Source organism: Somniosus microcephalus, chromosome 9, assembly GCF_052327205.1.
Source record: "Somniosus microcephalus isolate GS21.2 chromosome 9, FLI_Smic_1.0, whole genome shotgun sequence".
Lineage (NCBI taxonomy): Eukaryota > Metazoa > Chordata > Chondrichthyes > Squaliformes > Somniosidae > Somniosus > Somniosus microcephalus.
The window spans coordinates 48,513,345-48,531,328 of record NC_140995.1 but is presented as its reverse complement, the minus strand read 5'-3'; the positions used below and the strand labels follow the sequence as shown (position 1 = coordinate 48,531,328).

Genomic DNA, 17,984 nt, shown 5'->3' with positions numbered 1-17,984 from the left:
CCACTCGCTCTCTCTCTTCCCCCCACTCGTGCTCTCTCTTCCCCCCCACTTGTGCTCTCTCTCTTCCCCCCCGCCAGTCGCTCTCTCTCTCTCTGCCGCCCCCCACTCGCTCTCTCTCTTCCCCCCACTCCGCTCTCTCTCTTCCCCCCACTCGCTCTCTCTCTTCCCCCACTCGCTCTCTCTCTTCCCCCCACTCGCTCTCTCTCTTCCCCCCACTCGCTCTCTCTCTTCCCCCCACTCGCTCTCTCTCTTCCCCCCCACTCGCTCTCTCTCTTCCACCCCACTCGCTCTCTCTCTTCCCCCCACTCGCTCTCTCTCTTCCACCCCACTCGCTCTCTCTCTTCCCCCCCAGTCGCTCTCTCTCTTCCCCCCCAGTCGCTCTCTCTCTTCCCCCCCAGTCGCTCTCTCTCTTCCCCCCCAGTCGCTCTCTCACTTCCCCCCCCAGTCGCTCTCTCTCTTCCCCCCCCTCGCTTTCTCTTTCCCCCCCACTCGCTCTCTCTCTTCCCCCCCCACTCGCTCTCTCTCTTCCCCCCACTCGCGCTCTCTCTTCCCCCCCACTTGCGCTCTCTCTCTTCCCCCCGCCCAGTCGCTCTCTCTCTCTCTGCCGCCCCCCACCCCCCCAGTTGCTCTCTCTCTCTCTTCCGCCCCCCAGTCGCTCTCTCTCTCTCTTCCAACAACAACATGCCCTCAAAAAAGCCTCGGCACCCCCAGCTAGTCTATATATATAAAAGGATACTTCTGTCTGTCATTCCGTCTGTCTGTCTGTCTTGAATTAACTCGAAAGTTATAGAGCGTACCTACACGTGCGTTATGTCGAAAGAAAGCTGACGATTCCAGAATCGTCCTAAGCGTATTTACGTTTTGGCCGGACAACAATTGTTCGCGCGTTATGCAAAAAACCTTCAAGATTAAACTCATTGTCTGCTAAGTAGCATTGATTGACTGGCGTCAAGGTCAACCAATCCTGTGCCGGCACGACTGACCAATCCTACAGTTCAGTCGCCTGATGGTTGGCCAATCGCTGCGACTATGGGCGGGACTAATCGTTTTCATCTCAGGGATCTGGCAGCCATTGCCTCAAGCTAAAAAACCCATTTACTTCCAGCTCAAAATCTGCTAATCCAGCTTCGAAAAAGTTAGTATCACTTTAAAAATAACATAAGATTTACCAAAAACATTTTATAAGTACTTTCGCTTTCATCTTTCAAGGTATTAAAGGTAGAAATGTTGCCGGCAGCAGATTGAGAGAGGGACACAGAGACAGGGCCAAAAGCCTGGGACTCGATTTAAAATGTGTCCGGCAGCAGATTCACAGAGGGACACAGAGAGGCCCCAAAGCCTGGGACTCGATTTAAACCGCCCGGCCCAAAACAGCCCTGGCAAAGCTGGGCTCCCCCAGCTAGTATATGTATATACACGACTAGGGTATCTTACAATGGTGGAGGAGGAGACCCAACACTTCCCATGGCAAAGCAAGTCTGTGATAATGAGTCAAAAGAAGTCCTTGCTGAAACACCTTTACAGGCAGTCAGTTGCCATATGCCAGGCTCACATAAGAGCATAGGAACAGGAGTAGGCCATTCAGCCCCTCGAGCCTGTTCCACCATTCAATTAGATCGTGGCTGATCTGTATCTTAACTCCATCTACCCGTCTTGATTCCGTAACCCTTAATATCCTTGCCTAACAAAAATTTATCAATCTCATTTTTGAAATTTTCAATCGGCCCGCAGACTCAATGGGCTCAATTTTAATAGCCCTGAGGAGGCGGGTCTGCAATGAAAAATCAGAAAAATTGCTTCAGACACTCAACCTGCCTCCATCCCGCCTCCACATGATTTTCGTGTCTGTTCAGCTGCTCCCAAACCGACCAGACTGGAACCGGTGGGACACATAGTTAAGGCAGTTAAGAGCCTGTTAACTGCCTTGCAAATCTATTTTGACAGAGGTTTTGTAAGATTCGAAAATTTTCATTATATAATCACACGAGATAACAGGATTAATAATACAGCTTTATTGACCAAAAGAAGCTTGTACAGATAAAACCTTTGATAAAAGGGCATACAAAATGCCGCCGGACCTCGTGATCAGTTTCTTGGACCATTTGATTTCTGTTACTGCAAGCCAGACAGGCTTGTGGATTGAGAACAGTAAGCCTGCAAAAGCCAGTATCGGAAACCGAAACTCAGGGAAATGGGCAGACATATTCAATTGGATTCTAAGTACAAGACAGTTTCAGGCAACAGGATGGGGCCCATCAAGATATGGGCGGACAATGAATGAACACTTAAACCCATTTAATGTACAAAGGAAAAACCGTTTAACAGCCATCAAGGGAAATCTCCAGACCGATCAATATGCGAACCGAGTTACGGTGACAAAGTAAAAGACATTATCGCCAGGAAGCCAGTTAAGCTATCACCGGCTCCCGTTACAAGACAAAGCGCCCCTGCAGAGATTTCTGCCCGCCAAAAATATTACAAAGACTGGACTATGACCTGGCGGAGATAAGACTGGCCCAAAAGGGGTATAACTATGGATTTTGAAAAGTCCATCGGCGCCTCTTCTACCTCGGTAGCTTCGGAATTCGATCAGGACGTTTCTTCTTTTAACGACGCTTCGGACGAACATTTCGGAAAAGGACAACGTGGTCGGTGTTCAGCCAGACAAGGCTCGGCCACGACGGGAAGACGACGAGGGTGGCCCGGGTACCGTTGTCGGGAGATCATCGATGACCCAGGCCGAAGAAGAAGACACCCTCAGGAAAACCGACGATCCAGGCCGGAGGAAAAGGACATTCTGGGCCTAGCACTCCCGTGCCTCAACATCCCATTCTCAGGGTTTTCCTCACTGGACTCTCCCATGTGCATCCAGTTATTCAACCTCACATCGGTGGCAGAGACTTCCCCATGTATCCAAATCCACAACAGCTTTAACTGATCCATCCTTGACGAGCGCTCATCAAGGCTGTGTCCACTGCCTCATCGCCTGAGAGAGAGAGAAAAACAAGCTGCGCCAGAAGTTTCCAAATCCACGTGACGACGGAAAGCTGTGCCGAAAGGCTGCGAACCCCCTCTTTTGCGAATCTGAAAGTGGTGAGCATGATCCCGAGTTCCTCAAGTCGAAACTTAGTTTAGGTCTAAGGGGAGGGAGAGGGTAAGGGTAATCGTAATGTGTTTCCCCTTCTTCGATGTGCCGTGTGTTTCCCATTTCCATGGAATCAAGTTTATAGATATGTGCATGCTTGTAGTCGCTTTGATTTGTGCTTATGACATGTATTTTGTAATGCTGCAAACTGTTTAATAATAAAAGCATCCATTTCGTGCTATTCAACCTGGTCTATTGAGTCTTTCTCTGCACTACAGTTCCCTGCACCTAAGTCCAAGGTCTAGAACCGTAGGGAAGAGTGGGTCGAACCACTCAAGGGTAATTATTGCACGAAGCCTGGTAGGAGACCAGAACGAGCAAGAGAAACCCCCTACAGTTTCCCATTTTTGTGCTTCTGGCTCTTGCTTCCCATCTTGTCAGAAACAGGTCAGCTTCAAGGAGATGAGTTGCTGGAGAACATGATTTGTATTCATTGGTGGAGCACTTTAAAAGCGCCCTGAAATATGGCTGACATTCAAGTGCAACAACTTTGCTGTTGTAGGTTTGGAATAAGATTTTGCACATCTACTGACCTTATGACTGTTCAAGCTGACACCCATCTGCAGCGTGACCTAAATGGAATAATTTCAGGCCACTTCGACTGTGCGCTTGCAAGCTTGTTGCCTCAAATGAAATCTATAGCAAAAGGATGGGAAAAATTTATGTCCTCTCATCCTGGTCCTCATAATCAGAGGAACAGCAGCCATGTGGCTCAGTGCAGATCTTCCTCGGAAGAGGGGGCGGAGGAGGATGAGGGGCACCTTACATGCCCTGTTGTGACCAGTGCAGCATCTCTCCCGTTCACTGCTGCCCGTCAAGCAGGGTATGCACACTGCCATGCCACAATCACATAAGCCTACTCTTCAACCATAGGTGGCTACCATATGACTCTGTAATTGTAGACGACATTTGTCCAACGTCATACATCATCTCTGCTATACCCGGTTATTTCCCATCACTTCCACCATCAGCATTACAAAAGCATGTCGCCCTGAGGCCTCAATGCGTGTTCTGGACCAATGAACATTTTGTGTGCAGATAGCACCCTCTGGTGGTGGTTATTGTGTTAACAGTTTGTATGCTGGAAAGGTCATCTGATCTTTCTTCCTGTGTGAGGTCATTTGACCTTTGTTCCTTTCTTCCTGTGTAGCACAGGAAGTAGAATTCCAGGAAGAACCTGGCAGTAATGGAGGATTCCATAAGGGTCTTACAATCCAATGTAATCTGACTTCATATGTTAGGCCAAGCGCAATATCTGTGAGTATCTTTAGTTCTTAGCATAATAGCAATGTTGTCAGAGTAATATTTTGATAATACTATGTTTATAAAAGGTTAATATTTAATAGTTACAGAAGTTAGTTCAAATGTTAGTTAGTTATACAATTAGTCTATTCTACTGTTGTAAATATGTTTATATCTTGTGTAATATCGAATGTGTAGTGCTCAGTTTATGTACAAAACATACTTTGTCTTTGTTTACAGTTTCACAAATTTGTTCAAGTAAAGGCTTCAAACAGCAAAAGTCTTCAGAAGAATTATTTTGAATGAGTGTTTAACTTGCTGGATAGCTAGATAGGAGCACGTCTAGCGTGGCCAGTACAGTTAAAAGATATCAGTGAAAAGATATCAGTGAAAAGATAGCAATACGGCTAGCTGTGAAGAGCGGAGCAGGAGAAGCCCAGAGTAAGCCTTAACCTCATAGAGCACATCTACCTCACATCAACATGTCAGAAGATAATAATGAAAATGCTTTGCAGCAAGTAGAAGACCTTAAACAGGCAAACGAAACTGTAGAACGTGACAATCGGTCTATAAGCACCGGTTACTATAGGTCGCAAGTTGGCTCACGGTCATCGGGTGGTTCTAGAGTAAGCATAGCCCTCGCCAAAGCACGGGCTAAACAAGTAGCAGCTCAAGCCAGAGCTGCGCATACGGACAGTGAAATAGAAATAAAAGTAAGTCAGGCCCGTCTCCAAGCTGAACCCCAAGCAGAACAGGCCCGGCTCCAAGCAGAACAGGCCCGACTCCAAGCTGAATTCCAAGCGGAACAGGCCCATCACCAAGTGGAACACCAGGCTGAACAGGCCCGTCTCCAAGCCACATTAGGGGCTCTGCAGCAACAAAAAGAGATAGATGCTGCATTAGCTGAGACACAAGTATTCGAGGCAATTTTGGAGGGAGCTGTTCCCGAGACAGCTTACAAACCTTTAATCCCCGTTCCATGGCAGAGTCCACGACAGCGCACCATAGATTACGTGAGCGACCATGCTGACATACAGTTTACAGGAGAAAGGGATGGAGGCCCGCACATCTCTACAGAGGCAAACACTTCGTATAACATGCCACAAGTTGCCAAACCAAGGTCAAAGCAGACGGCGTGCCTCAAGCCGCAGAGTCTCCGCCAGCAGAACGGAAGACACGGTGCAAAGGAACAGGACGCCGAATAGAGAAAGTCAGAGGCAAATCCCCTCTCGGTTCCTTGAGACCCCCAACAGAGCCCCCAGCCAAGGCAACCCTGGCCCAGGTCCCAGCACCTACAACCTCGCCAAATACCTTGCACGCACCCAGCTGGTGACTTCGGGGTTAATCAAGTTTGATGACAGGCCGGAGAATTATCGGGCTTGGAAGTCCTGCTTCCACGATGCCATATCGGGCTTAGACCTGTTGGCAGGAGAAGAGCTCGGCCTCCTTATCAAATGGCTCGGCCCAGAGTCCGCCGGACAGGTCTGCAGGATAAAAGCGGCCAATGTGGGGCAGCTGCCAGAGGGGTTGAAGAAGGCTTGGGTGAGGCTGGAAGAAAGCTACAGCTCGCCCGAAGCCATTGAAAGGGCTCTCTTTGACAGGTTGGAGAACTTTCTGAGGTTGACGAGTAAGGAACCCCAGAAGCTCCGCGACCTTGGAGATCTGCTGTCGGAACTCGAAGCCGCAAAGCAGGACGGCTACCTACCTGGTCTATCGTACTTAGACACTTCCAGAGGGGTAAGTCCCATCATTGAGAAGCTTCCATTTAACCTGCAGGAGAAGTGGATAACGTTTGGATCAAAGTTCAAGCTAAAGCACAACGTGGCGTTCCCACCATTCTCTGCGTTCGTTAAATTCATCCGTAAAGAAGCCAAAGCCAGGAACGACCCCAGCTTCAACTTCTTCTCCTCCCACCCAGCACTTGCCAGAAGAGACAAGTTCGACAGACATGGAAAGACACCAATATCTGTCCACAGAATGCAAGTGTCCTCAACTGAGCACACAAAGATTCAGAAGAAACCTGAGGATATGAGCAAACAATGCCCTATCCACAACAAGCCCCATCCTTTAAAGAAGTGCAGAGGCTTCAGGGAGGTGTCCCTGGAAGATCGGAAACAATATCTTAAAGAGAACTCTATATGTTTCAGGTGCTGCTTGTCCACGAGCCATCTCGCCAAGAACTGCAAGGTGGATGCAAAATGCACTGAATGTGAAAGTGATCGGCATGTTTCAGCACTACACCCAGGCCCAGGTCCTTGGAAGTCAGAAACGCCTCCTCCCGCATCAGAGCACGGCGGGGAGAGAGAGGGAGCCGCTGGTCCAGAGATTACATCCAGGTGCACCGAGGTGTGTGGAGAAGGAGTGAGCGCAAGAGCATGCTCCAAGATATGCCTCGTTAATGTGTACCCCGTAGGACATCGCACACTAGAGAACAAGCCATCTCAGGTGAGCACACTCAAGACTTCCATCTTGGAGAATGGTCGTCCAAGCTACCTTACCCCATGCAGTAGACAGATCCGCATGGTGTTTGATTCCAGTGCACCATATCAGGGCATCTCTCTCAACGACGTACTCCTCACAGGGCCCGATCTTAACAACAGCCTCTTGGGAGTGCTCATGAGATTCAGGAAAGAGCCCGTCGCCATCACTGCCGATATCCAGCACATGTTTCATTGCTTCGTGGTGAAAGAAGACCACAGAGACTTCCTCCGCTTCCTGTGGTATCGGGACAATGACCCCAATAGAGACATTGTGGACTACAGAATGCGTGTCCATGTCTTTGGGAATAGCCCATCCCCTGCTGTCGCCATATACGGACTAAGGAGGGCTGCCAAGGAAGAAGACGACGACTTTGGCAGTGATGTGAGAGGGTTCATCGAACGAGAGTTCTACGTCGACGACACACTGAAGTCATTCCCGACCGAAGCAGAGGCCATCAGTACCCTCGGACGAGCCCAGGAACTACTTGCACTATCCAACATCAGGCTGCATAAGATAGCCTCTAACAGACCAGCAGTGATGGAGGCATTCCCCCCTGAAGATCGTGCTAAGGACGTCAAGGACCTAGACCTCTTCACTGATGACCTCCCCCTACAGCATAGCCTAGGGGTGTCGTGGAACATAGCAACAGACACGTTCATGTTCCAAGTCCTAGACGCCAAGAAACCCTTCACACGTAGAGGAGTGCTCTCTACAGTCAACAGCCTATACGACCCTCTCGGCTTCTTAGCCCCTGTCACCATACAAGGCAGGCTGCTCCTCAGGGAACTCTCCACACGTGCTGAAGAGTGGGATTCACCTCTCCCTGAAGAGATGGAAGCAGAGTGGGACAGATGGAGAGACTCACTCCAATACTTACAGGAGATCCAAATACCTCGCTGCTACTCGTCTTTCTCTCCCTTAAATGCCCAATTCAAAGAGCTTTGTGTCTTTGCAGACGCATCCGCTAAGGCCATTGCAAGTGTGGCTTATCTGAAGGTCACCACTCAAGAAGGACAAAGCAAAATCGGCTTCGTCTTTGATAGAGGCAAGTTGGCGCCCCAGCCAGACCTCACCATACCCAGATTGGAACTGTGCGTAGCAGAACGCAACCTACCCCCTCACAGCAGTCTACGGAAGCTGCATCCTATCATCGACACCGACAGACCGTCTCTGAGGTGGTTCTTCTTTTGTCGCCAGAGGACTCCAGTGACAAGTAGAGTTCGGACTATGTGGAGTCGTTAACGACCCCAGACGGGGAGTGTTCTGGACCAATGAACATTTTATGCGTGCAGATAGCACCCTCTGGTGGTGGTTATTGTGTTAACAGTTTGTCTGCTGGAAAGGTCATCTGATCTTTCTTCCTGTGTGAGGTCATTTGACCTTTGTTCCTTTCTTCCTGTGTAACACAGGAAGTAGAATTCCAGGAAGAACCTGGCCGTAATGGAGGATTCCATAAGGGTCTTACAATCCAATGTAATCTGACTTCATATGTTAGGCCAAGCACAATATCTGTGAGTATCTTTAGTTCTTAGCATAACAGTAATGTTGTCAGAGTAATATTTTGATAATACTATGTTTATAAAAGGTTAATATTTAATAGTTACAGAAGTAAGTTCAAATGTTAGTTAGTTATACAATTAGTCTATTCTACTGTTGTAAATATGTTTATATCTTGTGTAATATCGAATGTGTAGTACTCAGTTTATGTACAAAACATACTTTGTCTTTGTTTACAGTTTCACAAATTTGTTCAAGTAAAGGCTTCAAACAGCAAAAGGCTTCAGAAGAATTATTTTGAATGAGTGTTTAACTTGCTGGATAGCTAGATAGGAGCACGGCTAGTGCGGCCAGTACAATGCGCATTTGTCATTTCCCAGAACACACAGGCCACACAATCAACTGTTTGCCATAATTTTTATTTTCGACATGACAAAAGCATCACAAACCAAGAACATCATGAAAAAAAAGACAAAACACCCACGTGAGTCCCCTTGTGACTATATGTGCTTAATCTTTCTCTTACGCATGCTTCTACGTGGTGCTACCCCTGTGGCTTCAGCAGATGTAGAGGCATCTTGCTGACTAGCATGCTGCACCTGCTTACATGCCTTTGGCGGGCATCCTCTGGGTTTGGGAGCCTGGGAGGGCTCTTCAATGGTCTGATCTTCCTGCGGCTGTGCAGGGGCTGAAATGGTCATCTCAGTTGGCACTGCAAAGTGAGCCTCTGACCGAGGGCTCTGCAGTGGCATGACCACGTGAGCGCTTTGAGAGGAGCCCACACTTCCTTGCGTCCTGCCAACAACATCCCTCTCATGGGTCAGCCGCACCTCAGTGCTGGCAAGTGGCTGGAAAGCACCTTGCTGCACATCAGGGGGGCCGTGAGGACCAGTATCTGCACTGGCAGTCCTCATCACAAGGACGTCCATGAAGCTCTGGTCTCTCTGCTCAATAGTTGCACATCTCTCCTCCAGAGATGACAATCTAGTCTGAACAGTCACCATGTTTTCCTGACTCTGGCGACTCATTTCCTTCATGGTGGTAGCCAGCCTTTCATGGAGGTTGCCATTCTATCCATGGAGGTTGCCATCCTATCCAGTGTGTGCTTATGCACCATTGCCTATACCACGGCAGTGCTGATGTTAGAGATGGACTCCTCCACTCTATCCACACTCGTACTAACCCTGGAGGCAAACCCTTCCAGAAACTCCTGCACTTGTTCCTGTATTTCCCGAACCACTCTTTTTCTGGATGGCCCCAGAGGCACAGCGTCTGCATGCAGCTCAGCAGAGCTAGGAGATTGCTGCGACCTCCACCAAGGACTATCCACTGCTGTTGCTGTCTCCGCCATCTGTTGATGCTCACTTGTGCGCTGTGATAGACCAGGTGGCAACACTACTCTAACTCGCGAGGGCCCCACCGAGGTGTGCGTTGCTGCGCTGGTGCTGGGTGTGCGGAGTCCTGATGAAGCTGCTCCCTCAGAGGCTTCAGGTTCCTCTGAGGAGTCGTCTGGATCGTGGGGAGGGGGGCGCTCGATGGTCCTGTGGAAGAGTAAAGGCATGATTTAAATATCTGATATTGATGTAGCAGACACAGCCTTTTGTGCAGATGATACAAAGCGATTCTCTATGAGCATGAAATGCCATTGCAGTCAATCACTAAATGTCACTGAGAGGGATGAAACTCTATTATGTCACCAGCTTACTCTAGTGTGCCCGCCTCAGCATCGCCCACTTCCAGATCCTCGCCACCACCACCAACAATTTTGTGTGTAGCCTCCTCAGTACTTGTCAAGGTTGCTAGGGTTGGTGGGCTTCCTCCAGTCATTGCTCTTTCCCTCTTATTGTGGGCTATCTTTTCCTGCAAGGAGGGACACAAGCAGAGTTTCAACCACAGTGATGGAGTGAGTGTGAAGAATCCCTACCATAGAAGCTTTGAGGGAGATGAAGATGGGAAGATGGGGTGAGGTGCCAAGAGAAAGCTTGCTCCCTGTGCATTGTTAGTTGGTGGCACTGCATGACAGTGAGAGCGAGTCTAAGGGGTGCATAGGCAAGATGCTGAAGTGATTCAGTACAGAGACAGAGATGGATAGGTACAGGTGCAAGGTAAGTAAGGGTAAAGTGGGATGTGGAGGAGCAGGCTTACAACGCAGAGTGCTGGTCATGAGAAGAGGAGGGAAGCAGATTGAAGGTAAGTGTGATGGGCTACTTACTTTTGATGTTTGCACAAGATCATTAAATCTTTTTCGGCACTGGATCCATGAGTGTGAACATATGGACCTTGCACTGACCTCCTCAGCAATACACAGCCAGACTGCCTTGGTCTGCTGAGGAGACTTCCTCCGGCCATCAGGAGGGAAGAGAATCTCCCTGCGCCCTCTCACAGCATCGGCAAGAGCATGGAGAGATTCATCATTAAAGCGTGGAGCTGCCTTGCCTCTGGAAGTCATTGTGGTTGTAGCAATATCACAGACTAGCAAAATGCAGAAGAGAAAGGCTTAGGCTGAATGGGAGCTTTAAAAGCAGCTGCTATGATGACGTCATCAGAGGTGGCCAGCCGACCCGATCCCACTCAGTGGACCGGCCAGCGTGCCCCAATGAAATCAACAAGCTGATTTAATTAAAATCGGACATCAGCAGCTGATCCGGTACCCGCCCACCATGCAACCTGACTCCAACCCGCCTCGAGAATAAAAATCACGGCCAACAGCTTTTTGGGGGAGAGAATTCCAGAATTCCACTACCCTTTGTGTGAAGAAGTGTTTCCTGACATCACCCTTGAACGGCCTAGCTCTAATTTTAAGGTTATACCCTCTTGTTCTGGACTCTCCCATCAGAGGAAATAGTTCCTCTCTCTCTACCCTATCAACTCCTTTAATTACCTTAAACACCTCAATGCGATCACCCCTTAGACAAGACCTTTCGCTAAGTGCCACATCTGCTCAATGCCTTAGCAGTCCCACTTACGTTTGCACTATGCAGTGGCCCAATACACCATCACCGACATTGCTCTCTGCATAAACTACTATAGACCTGCATCCTTTGATTTACTTGAACTTTATTCTGCACCATCAGGAGAAAACTCTGGACATAGTTGAAGTAAATGCAACCACACTTTATTGCCTAAAAGTGATGTGTATGTGCCCAGTTAGTATTATTGCCCTGATGCTTCCCCTTAGTAACAAAGTTTACCGTAGGCTTAAGTAAGTAATGTGACTCAGACATTGATCGTAGAACTAGCGAACAAAATTAACAAACTTTAAATGTGACTGGAGATTAGAAGATTATCATTTCATCTCCTTCCATGTAATAGTAGTGGAATGCTATGAAAATGAACTTGTTTAAATGAGCTGGGTTAAGTATGGGATTCAAGGTTATTAGGAGGAGAAGTATAGACAGAGGTGATCACATACTCTGTGGAGTAAAACAGTTCCTGTGTTAATGGGGCCATAGAAATGTCATCTAAGGAATGCAACTGGTCAGATTTGAGTAATGTGGGCTGCAATGTTCGACTAATCCTGGAATTTTGCCAGATTACCTCGAGGGGAATTGAAACATTTCGCAAACTTTCATCTCCTTGGAAGCTTTAACTATTTATTTATCTCCATTCAGGAGATGAAATAAATTGGGCAGAGTTCATGGAAAGAACAGGTTTATTAGTCAAATGCCCAGTTACTCTTCCTCATTTTTCTATTTGTTGGGAGTGATGAAGAACTCCAAATGGATATTGGCACATGGGAGCTTCACAGGAAATATCTACGGCAGTATTTTTACAAGAAATACACAGTGGCCTGAAGTTTATGTTTGATTGCGCTGGATTTTTCGGCACAATTCGCCCGAAGTAGGTGCAAAAGATTGGGGAATTTTAGGCTCAAAATTGTGTTCAGAGTTGCCGCTCTGCAGCTCCCGTGCAGCCGGTTCACCGGCTTTTAAATGGAAAAACCTCACATGCGCGGAATTTTGAATGGGCCGCGCGGCCCAAAAAAACATTAGAGGGAACATTACTCACTGTGTACTTCTTGGATTGGCTACATATAAAGTGATTGTCACATTTTGTAGCATTAGATCTTGGTTTAACAATTAAAGTTGAGGCATTAAAGAGTTTTGAGCTGCAAATCCTCTTGCAGCTAACATTTAAGTCTGTATTGAAATAGATCTGTATTAAATAGCATTTAATATTAATAAACTTTTCTTCATGTTTATGCTGGCACTCTTATGCATATTCAGTTGCTTCACACTTATGCTTTTGGAATTATAAGCTCATAGACTGATTTAAACTTCAATAATTAATGAAACTAAACTTTTAAACATTTGCCATTGCGCAAGCATAATTTTTTACATGAAGATTTCATGGCAATTCTCAGATCAAATAAATTGAAAATTGAAACAAAATTTTCTGTTTAACCATAAATAAGGTAGGAGCCCATTCATCTCATCTACCTTATCTAACTAATTGGGTCTCTATCTTTTTCCATTCACACACAGGAAGGAAGGAAGGAAGGAAGGGAGGGAGAGAGGGAGGGAGGGAGGAAGGAAGGGAGGGAGGAAGGGAGGAAGGAAGGGAGGGAGGGAGGGAGGAAGGAAGGAAGGAAGGAAGGAAGGTGGGTAGCCATAAGGAAGGAAGGAAACATAGAAACATAGAAGATAGGAGCAGGAGTAGGCCATTCGGCCCCTCGAGCCTGCTCCACCATTCAATGAGACCATGGCTGATCATCCAATTTCAGTACCCTGTCCCTGCCTTCTCCCCATATCCCTTGATCCCTTTAGCCTTAAGAAATATATCCAACTCCTTCTTGAATATATTTAATGAATTGGCCTCCACTGCCTTCTGTGGTAGTGAATTCCACAGGTTCACCACTCTCTGGGTGAAGAAATTCCTCCTCATCTCTGTCCTAAATGGCTTACTCCTTATCCTTAGACTGTGACCCCTGGTTCTGGACTCCCTGGCCATCGGGAACATCCTTCCTGCATCCAGTTTGTCCAGTCCTGTTAGAATTTTATGTTTCACTGAGATCCCCTCTCATTCTTCTAAACTCCAGCGAGTATAAGCCCAATCGACCCAATCTCTCCTCATACGTCATTCCTGCCATCCCAGGTATCAGTCTGGTGAATCTTCACTGCACTCCCTCCATGGCAAGAACATCCTTCCTCAGATAAGGCGACCAAACTGCACACAATACTCAAGGTGTGGTCTCACCAAGGCCCTGTACAACTGCAGCAAGACATCCTTGTTCTTGTACTCGAACCCTCTCGCTATGAAGGCCAACATACCATTTGCCTTCTTAACCGCCTGCTGCACCTGCATGCTTACCTTCAGCGACTGGTGCATAAGGACACCCAGGTCTCGTTGCACTTCCCCTTCTCCCAATCTATTGCTGTTCAGATAATAATCTGCCTTCCTGTTTTTGCCACCAAAGTGAATAACCTCGCATTTATCCACATTATACTGCATCTGCCATGCTTCTGCCCAATCACCCAACCTGTCCAAATCATACTGGAGTTTCTCGGCATCCTCCTCACAGCACACACGCCCAGCCAGCTTTGTGTCATCTGCAAACTTGGAGATATTACATCTAGTTCCCTCGTCTAGATCATTAATATATATTGTGAATAGCTGGGGTCCTAGCACCGATCCCTGCAGTTCCCCACTAGTCACTGCCTGCCACTCGGAAAAAGAGCCGTTTATTCCAACTCTTTGTTGGAAGGAAAGTAGCCGGAAGGAAGGAAGGAAAGTAGCCGGAAGGAAGGAAGGAAGGAAAGTAGCCAGAAGGAAGGAAGGAAGGAAAGTAGCCAGAAGGAAGGAAGGAAGGAAAGTAGCCAGAAGGAAGGAAGGAAGGAAAGTAGCTGGAATGAAGGAAGGAGGGAAAGTAGCCAGAAGGAAGGAAGGAAGGAAAGTAGCTGGAAGGAAGGAGGGAAGAAAGGAAGATGATGATGGTGTTGGTTGGGATCATTCATTCAATGGAATGTGAAATCTTCATGTCTCATTTTGACCATTTTTAACTAGCTTCCTGGGGTTTACAACAGAAAAACCAGGTGTCCTCTGTTATCTCTCCATATACAGTGGTTTGTTATCAATGCTGGGCCAAGTTACTGTAATTCCCAGCTAGGAACTGAGCTATCCAGAACAGGAAGTGATAGCTGCATTAGGTTTCAGCTGTGTTTCAATTGGCTATCCCAAGTGTCAGAACTTCCTCATCAGCTATACAGTGGACATCTGTATTCTAGAATGTGTTTTGCAGGATATCTTGCAATATGTCATCCTGAAACCAACTCAACCACAAAGAAAACTGATTTACTATCTCACTCAAAGGGGTTATCACTGCAGAACTGTCAATAGACAACTGACAAGCATTGTTTGAGCCCTTGCTAATCAGACAGCAGACACCAAAAACTCCTCCTGAAAGCCATGGTGAGAAGCACAATTCAACATAAAATGTGTGTCAATTATCATTGTCCTCCTGGCCACAACATGGACACACATTATGCCACTCACTGTTGGTTTCACAAGTTGGAGCATTAACAAATACTCTTCTCTCTACAACCAAATCAAAGTAGGCATCCAAACTTGGACATAGCACATGTTCACATAACCAGGCTCCAGCTGACACCTTCCAGTATCCATCATCCCAAGTATCACTCATCTTGATACAATGGATACCTTCATACCAGGAGGTCATTTGCAACACAGCTTGCAATATGCCAGCCATGTTGGCATTCCAGATCCAATGTCAGATATGTGTACAATGGCTTACAGGTCACTAGAGGCTTAAACCAAGTCCTCATGTAAACAGATTTGGCAAAGACACATGCACGCTATGAAGCTACTCCCCTTCAAACGTGTTAAGGCACAGGTTGGTGCAGGCCAGAGGTCTCCCTGCCTGCAATTCTTGGCCACAAATACACCTCACACTTTGATCCTAGATCTCACACTTGCCTTTCCATGGTAGGGCGAGGAGCTGAAGGAGAACTGTTTTGGATGCGCATTGCCCACCACAATGGACAACCTGAACGGAATAGAAACATTTTGTCCTAGAAATTGAATAAGGCCAGAAAACGGGTGTAGCTGTTGCGATGCGCGGCTACCCGGCCTGAGACCTTTCTTTCTGATGCAGCAAGCTTCATGCTGCCTGCTAATTTAAATGACAGCAGCTTGCAGCCAGTGCTGAACGTATTGTTGAGTGGTTGCGCGCCTCAGTAGAGGGACAAGTTTGTGCGAGGCTAGCACCAATTAAAGCTAGCCTGTGCCTCTTAAAGAGGTCCTCTTGGCCACAACACTGAAATAAAAGCCACCACAAAGCAAACTTTCCAATCCAACTTTATCCATATTTGCATCCAATATTACATCACAAAATCAACCAATCATCCTTGTGCATTCCCTTAGTGACAGTTTTGTGTGTACCTTTGCCTATCCTTCTGATGTTACGCAGTGCTAACCCAGTGGCTGCAGCATGGCTTGTGGAAGGCAACTGACTTTCAGTGGGGGAGACTGTAAATGGCCTTGCTGGTTGACCTCGAGGAGCTGGTGGCTGGGAGTGTGAAATCGATTGATGGTGCTTTTTCTTCTTCTTCACTCTCCTCTCCCTCTTCTTGTTGACCCTTTGGCTGAGCAGGCTGGATTTCTTGGGTGTCTATGTAAGGAAGACACAAGGGTGGAGTTGTGGTGAGGGCAGAGGGGTAAAACAGGAGGTGCATGCTTACAGCATGTGCAGCTTGTAAATCAGGAGATATTGTGGGATGAGTGGGACGTTGGATGTGAGGAGACTAACATATGAAGATACCGGCATCTTGTATTCTTTCAGCCCTGCCACTGGCCAAGGGCTCAGCCATGCCCCTGCCAAGAATAGTCAGCACCATCTCCTTCAAGGGGGTGAGGTGAAGCTCGGCATGTGAGGGTGCCTTGTGTTTGGTAGAGATTGTTGGTAGGTGAGTGATGGGGGGGGGGTTGTGCCTTGCACTGTGTGTGAGGTTAGCGGTGCAATTGGTAAGAGACGGCTTTTGAAGATGCATTCACTGACCTTGACCACTCGTCTGAGTTCATGAAACTTCTTTGGGCACTGGAGCCAGGTGGTGGGGGTGGCACTGCTGGCAGTGACCGCCTCGGTGATCTGGTCCCACATCCTTCTTTCTGGAGGGCCTCCTGGCCCCTTGTGGGTAGAGGACCTCTCTTCCAGTGTTTACCCCCTGCACAAAGCTTGAGTACTCCATGTGAGACCCTGGGTGCCTTTAACCTGCCCTGTTAAGCCATTTGCGTTAGTGCTGAAGCACTTTTAGCATTTTATATCAGCAGAAAGCAGCTCACCTTTAAGAGATGCAGACAGCTTTTAAGAGGTACAGGCTTTAATTCAAGCTAGCTTCCCTCATTCATTGGGAACTTTGGCCCTTGCTGAGCAGCACATTCAGCACTAGGCTGTGCACGGCAATAATTAGAATTAGCATGCAGCACCAAGTTGACGTGCTCCCTACGCTCCTTGAACGGGCGTGGGTATAACGCACATCGCAGTGCACACGCTCATTTTTCAGCGCTGTAGAATTTCACCCCCTCAGTGAAATTATAGCACATTAAACAATAAGCTTGGTATGATAGGAACCGGTATAGAATAAAGCCATTTTAAAATTATTTTCTTTGTTCAGTTTAGAGAAAAAATATGGTTCATGCATGCTGTCATTGTCTTTATTTACATTGGGTAGATATAAATCTATTTACAGGGAATAGTTGGAGCATCAACACACTTAAGTACATTGTGACTATGTGGCATACCATTTTGACTCCTGGGTCAGTGATTGACGTGACTTTCTTTTAACCAATGAGAATAAGTTCCTGTCCCTAATGTATTGAGAATGAGATATAATAGTTATACTTTAATGGTATTTAAAAGATCTGCTGTAATATTTAGTGCCCTATGTTGGGCAGCTCGTAATGATAATTTCAGTTTTACTTTCCCCCAGCTGTATGCTTGTCTGTCCCCAGCGAACATTTGTTTTTCACCTCAATAACTTTAAAAGATGCTTCAGTGGATTTTAACAGTCTTCATAATTAGCTTCCTACCCTCAGACAATAGGTCCTTCATGAAATAAGAATGTTGCAGACTCTCAATTTCAAAGAGTTCACAAATCTCTAAATTCAACAGCTTTGCATACATGAGTTTGAAACTATTTTGGATTTTCACCAAATATGAAATGCGATTGCCTCTGGTGCTTTGAAAATAAAAAAAACTGCTTATGCTGAGAGCTATCATTAGGCCCAGCCATGCATCTACATATTGTCCTTGTCAGTAACATGTCTAGTTATTAACACAACAATGTATAATTGGGCTCTCACCCAAACTGATGCCGACTTCAGCTCACTGGATTTCGCTCCTTTGAAAATGATTTACCAGAAGATGCACAAGCTCAATGTCGCACTGATGTCTAACTCAATATCAAATAATCATCTTACTCACGTAAAGCAGAATATGGGGTTCATTAATATATGGAATTATATTAATAGAAGCATAGAAATTTACAGCACAGAAGGAGGCCATCCGGTCCATTGTGTCTGTGGCAGCTAAAAAAGAGCTATCATGCCTAATCCCACTTTCCAACTCTTGGTCCATAGCCTTGTAGGTTACGGCACTTCAAAT

General features: G+C 46.9%; 1 protein-coding gene across 1 annotated transcript in view; it reads left to right on the top strand.

Moving 5' to 3' along the window:
* Positions 1-17,565, top strand: part of LOC147112368 (uncharacterized) — an 87,672-nt gene extending 70,107 nt beyond the window's left edge. The window contains exon 4 of the mRNA XM_085998166.1: positions 17,493-17,565. Coding sequence (XP_085854292.1) covers positions 17,493-17,565 — 73 coding nt within the window. The remainder of the gene's footprint in view (positions 1-17,492) is intronic.
* The last annotated feature ends 419 nt before the right edge of the window (positions 17,566-17,984 follow it).